At 42.2% G+C, this 12,399-nt stretch overlaps 1 protein-coding gene across 14 annotated transcripts in view; it reads left to right on the top strand.

Moving 5' to 3' along the window:
• SH3PXD2A (SH3 and PX domains 2A) overlaps window positions 1-12,399 on the top strand; it is a 241,172-nt gene that overhangs the window by 166,488 nt on the left and 62,285 nt on the right. For 10 of the 14 annotated variants that reach the window (XM_028730369.2, XM_028730368.2, XM_028730364.2 and 7 more), the window contains one exon: window positions 2,674-2,805. The exons of 2 other annotated variants lie outside the window; for them this stretch is intronic. In XM_028730369.2, the coding sequence (XP_028586202.2) occupies window positions 2,674-2,805 (132 nt within the window). 2 more of the 14 variants (XM_028730376.2, XM_028730377.2) reach the window with 2 other exon arrangements.

The raw sequence follows: 12,399 nt of genomic DNA, 5'->3' as shown, positions 1-12,399 counted from the left end.
TCGGAAGGAACTCAATCCATGTTAAATTAGACAGTTTGGATGAGTCAAGTCTCTCTCTCTCTCTCTCTCTCTCTCTCTCTCTCTCTCTCCCGTTTCTCTCTCTTTCTCTAGAAGCTGTCCATCCTATAAATAAAATCTTTTGATAGATGGAACCAATTAAACACGTCTAAGGTGAAGATTTATTTTTTTACAAATGCTGCACGAAAGAAGAATACTTTTCTCTGCTCTGAAACAATGAAGGCTTCTTTTTCCTCTTTTTCTGTAGAATTGTGGATTGTGATAGCTGGAAAGGGTTTTCTGATTGTAGCCCCTTTCTTCCCAGTCATAAAATAAATATTGCTTAAGATGCTGTGATAGATACATCTTTGCAGACTTGGTCTCTAAATGTGTACCATATTGAAGGTGGGCAACTAACTTTACCCTTATTTGAGTTTAATATACTCCATACTATACTATAGATTATACTTTACAATGCAATGCCTTTATTAGACCAGTCAAAATGTTGCAAAAGAACAAGTTTGAGAGAGGAACTTGACTGTCTCTGTCTCAATGTGTATTACAGCTATTCTCTATTTTGTTTAACAAAGTAAAAGTGTCTGATTAACATGCATAGCTTCCCATATTAGTCAGCCAGTCAGTCAGCAGTTCGTTGTCCAGCCCAAGCTGACCAGATCTTGGGCAGAGGTGAGAATTCTCTTTCATCACAGTACCATGCTGGATGTATGCCATAAATTACAGGTCTCTAGGGAACTTACTTGCACCAAGCTGCCCCTAACTAAATTCTTTCTCCAATATTTATATTTGTTTTTCACTTTATCCCAGTTTTTTGCATACAAGGCAGCTAAAAACCATCACCAGAACTTTAAAAATTTGCAAAATATATAATGCATTAACAACAGCTTCTCTCCCTCCTTATATGGTTTATTATCTTTTAAACTGGATGAGGACTGGACAGATCTTTAAATGGAGGTCTGTCCTCTGTGACCACCCTAACTGCTAGTTATGTGCTGGTTTTCCAGATGTAACTTCCTAGTAAACTTGCATAGGTTAGCCAGTGATATCATCCTTGCAAGGAGTAAGGAGGATTTTGACATCTATTGTCCGGTAAAGTGACTGGACCACTGATAATGAGGTGTCTTGTGAGCCCAGGTGGGGATATTCAAGAAGCATGCCATCCTGTGCTTGGAGGTAATGCCCCTTTTGATACACACATCAAACTGAATGCAATCTTGTAAACGTCTCTCATGAAGCTTAATGATTGCTAGCTCATTTGAGAATAAGTTTTGGCTTCCTTCAGGGTTTTCTTTTGTTCATGACTGGGGTGTGTGTGTGTGTGTGTGTGTGTGTGGAGTCCTGGGTGGGGGGAAGAGCCCTGGCTTAAAAAATGCTTTTGTAGCACATATTTCTTCTTGCAGGCGCCGAGGAGTAATGTACAGGGGCAGATTTTCCTGTGGGTGTTTAGAAGTGGGCGGGGAAGGGCCTTGTTTATCTTCTGAGTGACTTATGAGCGAAGGGGCAGGCATGCTTCTGCAGCAGCTTGTTGCTATAAGGCAGGAAGGGTGAGCCTTCGTCCCTGGTGGCAGAACACACTTTTTTTTTTTTGTTCCTTTGCTTTTTTTAAAAAACCAACAACACACCCATACGATTATGACTGAGAAAATGAACCAGAAAATATGGATGGGGTGGGTGAGATGGGAAGACTTTCACAAGAGGAAAGAAATAGGCCTGGGCATCGCTCAGCTGGGTGGCTGGGGAGTGGAGGCAGGGAGAAAGAATCCAATGTAAGCATTTTGTGTTGGTTTAGAGAACTTTGAAGAATGACTCTTACTATGCGAAGTGTTGTGGTTTTTTTTTACAGCTGCACAAAAAAGAGATGACTCTGTACGTACATCTCAGTTTAACGGGGGACACACTGGGGGGAGTTTTATTTGGAAAGAGCTTGAGCAGCGGAGCAGAGGGGAACTGTGTAAGCAGGAATCTGGTGCTGTAATTCTTCTTCTTCTTCTGTTTCAAGTAAACAGTCCTTTGCGCCCTCCCCTCTTCCCTTCCTCCACCCCCACCTCCCTTATTCAACACGGCTCATGTGTTTTCTATTTAAGGACTGCAGCGCGAGGCAAATATGATTGGCGTCCACAGCCCCCCTTTTGACTCTTAGCTTGAGCCTGTGAGAGCGAGGCAGGAGCTCAGCCTATGACGGGGAGAAGTTGTGGACTTGGGTGTTTTTCCGCCCTCCCATTTAGCGAGGCAGCCCTGGATTTCAACCCCCCCACCTTTTTTTTTATGCTGGTTGTGACCGAGATGGATTTTTCTCTCTGAATGGGAACAAGGATGGTGTGGCAACCATGTTGGAAAGAGGTTTATTTTCAAACTCCATCCTGCAGCTTGCTATCTAACAATATGCTGTTGTGTTAAACTCTTGGGTGGTTTTTTTCCTCCTCCCCCTTCTCCCCTTTTCAACCAGTCTCCAATGTTCTTCTGTACTACTCAGCTGTGGGCCAGAGGAAACTTCTTCTATATGGCCAGCCATTTGGGGATATGCCGCGAGCCAAGGTTGTATTCTGATTGGCTTGGCATTGGTGACAAATCAGCCTATCATGAGTCGGATGGACAGAGGTCGCTCTCGAGGAGCCATGGCTGGAAGCTGGCTCACAGCTTGCTTTTTCCCTTCCCCAGGTGCTGACGCTAGTTCTGAACCTATGATCCTGGACCAGTATGTGGTGGTGTCTAACTATGAGAAACAGGAAAACTCGGAAATCAGCCTGCAAGCTGGAGAGGTGGTGGATGTAATAGAGAAGAATGAAAGTGGTAAGACATTGAAAGAAATATATATGTACTTTTCTCCATTCCCCCTCCAGCCCTTCATGTATCTTATGTATTGCATCTGGTAGAGTGCCTGACTCGAGGTGGGATTTCTCTCTTCTCTCCCCCTGCCCCCACCAGTTGGTTTGGGCTTGGGGCCAAAATATTGCCTTTTGCTGTAAGAATGTCTTCCAAGCCTGTACATTAATTACCCAATATACATTAATGGAAAGTCTTGGGTTGTGGAGGAGGGGGATGTACACAGCATATGCTATGTATTTACTAAGAATGATACCGTTTCTCTGCTGGAAAAGATCTCAGTATTTCCATTACTTGCCACTATTTTTGAAGGATTTATTGGATGGTCTATTTAAAAATATTCCTCTGGGGATGAAAACCTGGCATGGCAGTTCAACCTTTCACCCAATCACAAAGGATTGAGCGGTGTGGGATCTTTATAGATTATATGGCAGTGAAAGGTTTAAAGTGCTTTTAAAAGTGGTTGTGTGGGTAACATTTGCTTTTAATTGATATAATTCATTTTCGAATAAGTATTATCGTTGCTCAGTGAAGTAATTCATTCTGAGTGTTTTACTGGCTAACAGCAATCTGTCTTCTATGTTGTAATGAGATGTACCTAGTTTAGACCATGAACAATGCAATTTGAACTGAAACCTTCTAGCAAGAGACCACTTAGATTTTAAAATACACACTTCTAGTCTCCAATTAATAAAATGTATCAATCCAAGACTGTATATGTAATAGATAGAAAGTATTGGTGTTCATGTGTGACCTTTTGGAAGCCAAAGATTGGGAGAAAAGCATCAAAGCTCTTTGGGCAATTCTTAGATTTTGTTTCTCTACATAGCAGTTTTAAATAAGCTATCAGACAAAACAAAAATGTCCAAAGACTTGAATACATATTACCTGGCAGTTTAGAGTTAACCTTCAGTCAAGTTTCTGTCTCTTCATCCACCTTCACACTTTCTAACTTTCTAACTTCCCCCTGACTTTACCCACCTGACTTTACTCTGTGGCTGGCATTTCCCCTTGTTGGAGGACAAAGCTGTGCCTTCTAGACAGCCTTCCCTGCGGCCCCTAAGCTAACAGGCTGCTCTTGGGTGTGGTAGATGATGTTGTCCCATCACCACTGTTGCAGTAAGATTCAGTGGTCAGTGTGGCCAGCTTCTCCACATGAACTGGGTGTGTGTGCTCTTGTCATTTGCCACACACAATAAAATACCTTGGGGTCAGCTCTGAGAAAGGTTGAAAGCTTATTGGGCAACTCGATCTAGAGCTTAAGCAGTGTGGTAGGTTGAGACACTCTGGCCAAGGGTTTAAAACGTAGTTTCCATTATCTTCTACAGAAAACTATAGTCCCAGTACTGTGGTAAAGGTGGGAGTGTAGCTCTACAGCATTCCCTCCCCCAACCCAGTGCAGGAGCAATGACTTAATCTACTGGAGTTCCAGGGTGGTTGATGGTCTGTCCTTGCTCAGACAAGTGAATGGGGACAAGCTTGTTTGTAAAAGGCTAGCACAGAGGAAATAACAGAATAAGGGAAATAATCAAGCAGAGGCTAGATGCTGTGTTTTTCTTTGATGAGGTTCCTGCTTCATGCTAGTAGTTTAAATGGTAACACTCAGTGCTTTTTCCCCTAAAAAAATGTTTAGGAGTACTCTCATTTTCCTACTCATATTGAAATACTGCCCCTTAATGAGGCCAAACTTAGATTCACAAAATGTTTAGGGGGTATGTGTACTCTTGCGTCTCCCCCCCAGAGAAAAAAGCCACTATCCATAACATAACTGATGCATATGGCTATGTTCAAAACATACAGAAGGCAGAGTGAGGCAACCACCTCAGGTGGTGGATGCTTGGGGGATGGGGACAGCAACAAGATGTTGGAGGAGGCAAAAGTTGTGTTTAATGTACAACTTGCCCTATTACCCCACCCCCCGGGCTAGCTAGCCTGCTACACTTGGATTCAGTGGAGGATGTTGTCCCATGACCACTGTTGAAGTAAGATTCAGCTAAGGTCACATTCCACTACTCCTGGAAACTGTAGTTTGTCAAGGGTATTGAGAATTGTAGCTCTGTAAGGAGCAAACTGTGGTTCCTAGGATTCTTTGCTGGAAGCGGTGTGCTTTAGATGTGCTTTAAATGTGTGGTGTGGATGTGACATTCTGCTCAGTTTCCGCACATAGAGCAGAGAGAGGGTGCTATCTTTTCCGTTTGCCTCAGGAAGCACAATGTCTTAGTTTGCCCCTGCTAGGAAGCTGCATAGCGGAAGGCACGGAAGCAGTGATGTGGTTTTTCCAGAAAAAATTGAAATGGAAAATTTCAAAAAGTTTCCTATGCAAACGTGGGTAATTTGCACAGAACAATTTTCCTTGGAATTTTTTTAGTTTTGGGAAATCTCTTGATGTCCTAGAGAGGATCAGATTTAGCATGTTTATCTTACTTATGTTTAGTAACCAAGCTAAAACCTTCAGAATTGCCAAGGTAGGTTGATACTATGTTTGAAATGGGCCTCCATTTATTGTTATTAACAAAGTTACAAAACGTTTTTTTTCTGCAAAAACAAAAACAAAACAAAACTATAAGCATTTCTGCTGTGAAACATTTTCCACCCCCATCATAGCAGAGTAGTGAAAGTGAGAGAAGGCTGGACCAATTACAAATGCATATGTGTGAAATGAAGGGAACATTAAGGAAGAGGTATGGGGGGCGGGCACACAATGCTTTAAAATTAAACACTTGCTTTGAGGGACAGAGTGATAAAGGAGGACAAAAATGGAAGGAAAAAGATGGGGGGAAGCCTGGTTATGGCAGCATCTGAAGGAGAAATCTTCCCAGTGTAGTGAGGGGAACCCTTAAAAGAATGACCATCTGGCAGCCAACTGGGCAGTTCCAGAGAGCTTTTCCATCCCTTTATGGAGGGACTGTCTGACTCCCACTATTCTTCTGGTCTTGGCTATTGTTTCACATATAACAAACAATGAGGATCCAGAATGTCCAAGTAATGGAAGAAGAGTCAGACTCCAGGCAAACAAGGGAATTTGCTCTGGCACTTCTTTAGAATGTAAAGTCTGTCTTTCAGGTTGTTTCTCTGCAGTGAAACTGCCTACCATTTGTCACATGATTCACACACACATCCCCAATGGTCCTAAGTGGAAACTCTAGTCAAGATGCCACCTTTGTGTTAAATTCCGTTGTTTGTCTTTTTGTTGTGATCTATCATTTTATGGTGCAGCGTATTTTTCTTTTTCTTTTTTCTTTTCTTTTTCTGTACACTGCCTCTTTCTGCTGAGTAGCAGATAGCTACTGCACAGGCAGATGTGGATGAGTTTCTTGTGGCCATTGCATTGTTTCCATAGGCATGTAAAATATAATTATTTTAAATATTCTTCCTCATGGCTGCAGAGGACTTGTACCTAAAGTCATCTTACCTTAAAAGTAAGGGAAAGAAATGCATTCTTTCCACTCAAGGCAGTCAATGCATCATACTCCACATTTTAAGATATATAGAAATATACTCTCTGGATATGACCTTTCAGAAGGTTTGCTTATATGTGTGTTTTCTGGTGCAGTGTTTTTACTGAAGAAAGAAGCAAGCGGCAAGGTGGATGAGTTTTGGAGGTTGCCCACTGATGTTGCGCAGTTTGGGGAGAGAGACTTGCCTCAAGGCCAAATCCATATTGGTGCATTAAGTTTTTTGAATGGCTCTGGCAGGTTTCACTTTTCAGCCTAATACAAAGCCAGAATGTTGGTCTAACTAATCTTATACTAGGCAAACTAATATAACAAAGCTTAGGGGACACATGATTATCATCTTGGAGATGATTGAGTGAACTTTGGTATCTTAAAGGGTCAGACTAGGCAAGGCAAAGCCCTGCCAGAATGAATACTGAACGAGTGTGAATGTGTTAAGACTAAGCAGAACCCTGGCTGCATTTGCTCTGTAGCAGTTGATAAATAGGTCTGTAGACTTTACCCATATCAGAAGATGACTCTTAACTCTTCTGTAACCTTTCTGGAACTTTCATTTATTCAATAGGGAACATCCCATTCCCATAAACTAACTGTTGAGTTAGGATATGTCTCTAGAAGCAATCAAGAGAATTCTGTGGCACAGATTTTTCCCCCTTCTGTCACTGTTTTTGACATGCACTGGGTCTTAGACTGCAACACTAAACAGATCTACTCAAAAGAAAGCCATGTTTCATTCAATGAGGCTTACTCCCATGTAAGTTTGGCAAGGATCACTGCCTTACTAAATTTCTTTCCATTTGTCCTATCCACTTGTGTTGGAGGGGTACTTGACAATAATGGCTACAAAATATTTAGACTCTAGGAGTTAAGATGAGTATGGGCATGCTCTTCCTACAGCAGCCTTTCTTCCAGAAGGAAGTGTTGGCTACTGGGTCTGTTCTGTGCTCCTCCTCCAACTTACCTGGTTAAGATAGTCTAGAAAGTGAGATAGTCAGTAGTCTTCAGTGGTCTTGTGTGAGCCTTGCTGACTTTTCCAGTTTGTTGCACAAGTCTTGTATACAGTTAAAACACTGTTGGTTAGTATATAAACAATTTGAGCTAACTTCTTGAGTAAGGGATTCAGACCACCCCAGTTCATTTTGCAAGGGTTTTCCTGTTTTGGTTGGTTATTGCCTGGCAGCAGGGAGTGCCATTATAGGATAAAGCAATATGCTTAATTGCAGCTGGAAGTGAAATGATTGGTACTAGTCGCTAGGTAACTGAGTTTTGATTCACACCTCATTCCTTCTGAGATCAGATTGGAGAGGTTACAGTTGATCTGCGTGGAAAGTTGCTTTGTACTGTGCCAGAGGATTAGTTTTTAAAAGTGGTGAATGAGAAGTAAAATGAATCTTTATATGCCCATTGGATATGGCCATGTAAAGTTAACTCTTCCCTTTCTCTCTCTCCTTGTCACTTTAACCTCCTGTCACACTCTCTCTTCTCTATCAGCTGGAAGGCTGGGAAGATGCTAGATGGGAAGAGATCTGCTCTAGTTGTGCCTTAGGGCTTAGGCTATAACACAGTGGCTGGAAAGCTGATATATTTCAGATGATCAAGCTTCAGCGAACAGTTAATTCTGTTGACATTCCTTTGCGCCAAGAAAGTAGAGAAGGGATTGTGAGGTGTTTAAATATCTGATGGGTTATGTGGGGCAGCTGTCTGGCTGTCCCAGGGCTGCCTTGTCCCAGAGGAAGAAATGCTATCTGGCTACCAGGAAAGTGCTTTGATTTGAGACTCTCTTAACAAAAAATATGAAACTGCTTCAGGATGCAAGCTTTGCTTTTCCCCCCTGTCCTCTTTTAACAAACAAACTTCCTTGTCTGCCTGCTTGGCACTGGCATGGAGTTATTGAACAAGGACAAGTAATTGATGGAAAATAATATATTTATGACGACAGAGGTATTAATGCTGGAGGTGTCATTGTACAGTTCTTTGCCCCTCACAAACTTTAAACCAAGTTTGAGACTATTTGGTGTGCTGACTTCAGCCTTGTCCAACAAAGGCAGGTGAACTTGGAAAGGTGGGAGCATACGGTAAATAAATTTCGAGAATCCTTCACTTTCCCTAAGTGTGCTTATCATAAGGACTGGATTTTTATAACCTAAGGCACTTGCAATCTGTTGGTATTTTCAGGTGGTATTCAACCACATAATAGGAAATTCAGGTTACACAATTATAGTTGGTGCTCCTGCACAAGAAGCCTGCTTTCCCACCCACCTCAAATGTAATAAGGAAAATGATGGGGAAATGTACTGGAAGCGTGAGATAACAACTGCTTGATGCACACTGTATAAGTTCCCCACAAACTATTCTAATCAATGCTTGATAAGCAGCTAATATTGTTCAACCTCCATGAAAACTTTGTCCAAACAAATCAGAGTGAATTCTCAATGTATAGGTTGCCTAGAAGCAACCCTATCGTGAGCAGTGGTATACGCCAAGACAGTTTAGGTCTCATAAGGGCTGTGTGTTGAATTGTTGGCAGAAGCTAGGACAGAGTAATGGGAGCTCACCCCATTACACAGATTCGAACCGCCGACCTTCTGATTGGCAAGCCCAAGAGGCTCAGTAGTTTAGACCACAGCACCACCCACGTCCTGCCAACCTAGCAGTTCGAAAGCATACCAATGCAAGTAGATAAATAGATACCGCTGTGGTGGGAAGAGTAAACTGCGTTTCCATGCGCTCTGGCATTCGTCATGGTGCTCCATGCAGCAGAAGTGGTTTAGTCATGCTGGCCACAGGACCTGAAAAGCTGTCTGTGGACGAACACCGTCTCCCTAGCCTGAAGCAAGATGAGTGCCGCATCCCATAGTCATCTTTAACTTGACTTAACCATCCAGGGGTCCTTTACCTTATGTTGAATTGTACAGTCATGGCCTTGAGTGTAACCCCCATGGAAATGGTTCCAACACACTTACCTTTTGGTATCAGGTTTCTCTGGGTTAAAAATGCAGGCTTGTGCTGCCCAGCAGAGCTCCATTTTCATGCTTGGTAGCATGCACCACTCCAAACAACTTTACTCTCGTGACTTCTCCAAAGGGAGCAGCCTCATTAGATGTTCTTGCATTATGTTCAACTCGAATCCTAATCATATGCAGCACAGATGGCAATGTCATGCCAAAATTATTCAAGATGGACATGCATATTTGACTGTGTCATGCAATGGTCTTGTGATGTTTCAATTTTTACTGGAACTCAGAAGAACGTGGAAGGATGTTAGAACATATTTTAAACATACAAACACACAGGAGAAAGAGACTTGGCTGCAGACCAGAGCTCCCCAGTGCCACCCACAGAGTAGAGAATTTGTTTTTGTCTTTGGTTATTTTAGTAATGAAAATTATCTTGGATGAGTGTTTGTGAAAGTTACTAAGAATTATAGGAAAGGGACTCCTTTGTCCAAAAAGCAGATATTTAGGAGCTAGGAGTAAACATTGGGTCATTCCAGTCATAATAGGTTATAGCTTATTTTTATGAGGAAATGATGCATAAAGTATAGGGCACTTTAGTTATTCTAAAGAGCAGGGATGGGGAACCTGGTGCACTCCAGATGTCGTTGGACTACTGCTTCCATCAGCCCCAGTCATCATAGCCAGTGGTCATTACAGTCATTACAGCCAGACAATTTTCCCACCTCTGCTACACTTCCTGAAGAGTGTCCATCCACTGTTCTTTTGTAAACACATCCAATACTTACCTGCCTGAAGTTGGATCAAATGAAAGCCCTATTTTGAACGTGGAAATACATGTTCTATCAGTACCAGATCTGCTGAACATAGCACACCTGCCACATACTTTGGCCTAACAGGTGCCAAACCACGTCTGTGTTTGCAGTCCTGGACAGATAGAAATACAAGCTTAGGTTCCTGGTGGGCTGCATTTGGCTTGGTCAGTCACAAGTGGTACTTGCCTGTTCTGCACAAATAGTTGCTCCCAGCTAGCCAAGATATGACATTCAGATCAATGAGGCTATGTTGCATACCTAGTGCCCAAGTGGTGAATACATTTGATAATGTTGTTTTGGGAGCAGTTGATATTTTCAGTTCTCATTTGGGGTGACTTTTGTTGATGAAGAGAAACTGGGGAAATGGCAAAAGCATGGGTGATCTGTGCTTCGTATTTCTCCATAATGTCCAAAGCGGAACTCTTTCCTTCCTCATTGGTGATCTGTGTTTGCACTTCATGTGCAACTTTGTTTTTAGTTTCTGATACAAGAGTGGTCTTCTGGCAATGCTGAACCACCCAAGCCAGGAAGTGAAGTGGAGATAGTGGCCTCTAGGGCCATATAACCTATTGATAGTTGATGTGAAATTCAGGTGATGGAAGGAGATGTAACGCATGGTGGAGATTACAGGATAAGCTCTTTTGTGTTTTCGGTTAACAAGTTTGAGATCCCTGATTTTTGGTTATTCACCAAAAAGTTTGTTCCTAAAAGACCTACCGGAGATGAATTGCTGTGCTCATTAGGCCTGACATTACTGTGTAGAACGTGTTTTTGCTAATAAAGACTTAACTCCAACTTGCATGGTGTGATTTACTGCTCACTTTCTCCTGACAGCTTGATACTTTATATGAGTGGATGGTTTATAAATATTTTTTATAAATCAATCAGTAAAATACATATTGCATGCAGAAGCTCAAAGCCCCTATCCCCAGCATTTTTAGGTAGGATTCTGAAGAAAGACTTCTATCAGAAAACCTGACAACTGCTAACCTGTGTATAGACAGCACTGAACGAGATCACTAAATGTTTTGAGCCTGTGGGCACATTTGGATTTTTGAGTGATGACTAAAGGCACTTGCTTATTTCCTCTCCATCCTCTCAGTCATTTTCTGTCTCTCTTTTTTGTGGGGGGGGGGGAGATGCTTTAATTTAGAACCCTCAGAAAATCAATCTTCTTGAATTTGCATGATTTCACACAGGGCCCCCACAAAACCACCATCAAACCGAAGTTTAAAGGGGTAGACTTTGCAGCACCACAAAAACATTGGTCCACTTCGCTTCCCCTGCTCCAGTGTCAATCTAAGCATTGAAAAGCACATAGAACAGAAAGAGGAAGCTGGGAAAGAGCATCACTCTTCTAACTTCCTTCCTTAGCTTAGTACATAGTACCTTAGTACATAGGTACTGTCCAGGAAGTGGGGAGGAGGATGTTAACCACCCTTACCATCTCATGACAAAGGGGGCAGCAAGTCAGGAGGGAGAGCTCAGAAAATTCCCAAGTCCATCATTGCTACCATGGGTGCCACACTGTTAATCCCAGATATAATCTAGTTGCCTAAGTCTGCCCAAGTCTTATGTTCCCAAACCTCCCATTTCAAGAAACCAACCATTTCACTTGTTAAATTGGGATAGGTAAAGGGAACCAAAGATGTGGTGTTGCACCTGATTCCTGTTTAAAGAAAAGGCTTATGTAGATGCATTTCAAAGATGACTTTTGTATAAGAAATCTGTTCAGAGAGGCATGAGACCTCCACTATGCAATGTGGCAGCATATAGATATTTCCACATTCTCATCTTCCAGCCCTTGGTTGGAAAAGTCTAACTGGAAACTTCATTACTTAATTTTAATTTCTCCCTTCATTTTCACTTCTGGCTCCTTCCAATTGTCAGGGTTTTTTTGGCTCCTTGTTCCCACTTCTCATGGAGAAATCCACAACTGCTCAGGCTGGCAGCTCAAAAGGGAAAAAATTGTATGCCTGGGCCTCTCTCCCCCCCACCAGACTCCCTTACACATTTTCCCCTCTGTTTGTGGAACTATTGCCAGCTTGGGGACCTTGAAACCTCCCCAGGAAAAATCTGCTTTCTATATTAAAACACTCTAATGTTATAATGATTGGGTTTATATATCCGCCAAATAGGTCACCAGCTCAGCAGTTTTGTTGAGAGAGCAAGACCCGGAAAGATCTAAGGGATATTACAAAGGATTCCCATTCCCTTTGGTAATTACCCTGTGGATTAGATTTCTAGAGATACAGCATCTGAAAAACTATTGTCTCACAACAAATGTAACTGATCTGTAGAAAACACAACCTGAAAAAAGAGACAATGAGCTTTCGT

The sequence above is a fragment of the Podarcis muralis genome, chromosome 6 (genome assembly GCF_964188315.1).
Source record: "Podarcis muralis chromosome 6, rPodMur119.hap1.1, whole genome shotgun sequence".
Lineage (NCBI taxonomy): Eukaryota > Metazoa > Chordata > Lepidosauria > Squamata > Lacertidae > Podarcis > Podarcis muralis.
This window is presented reverse-complemented; position numbering and strand designations above follow the sequence as displayed.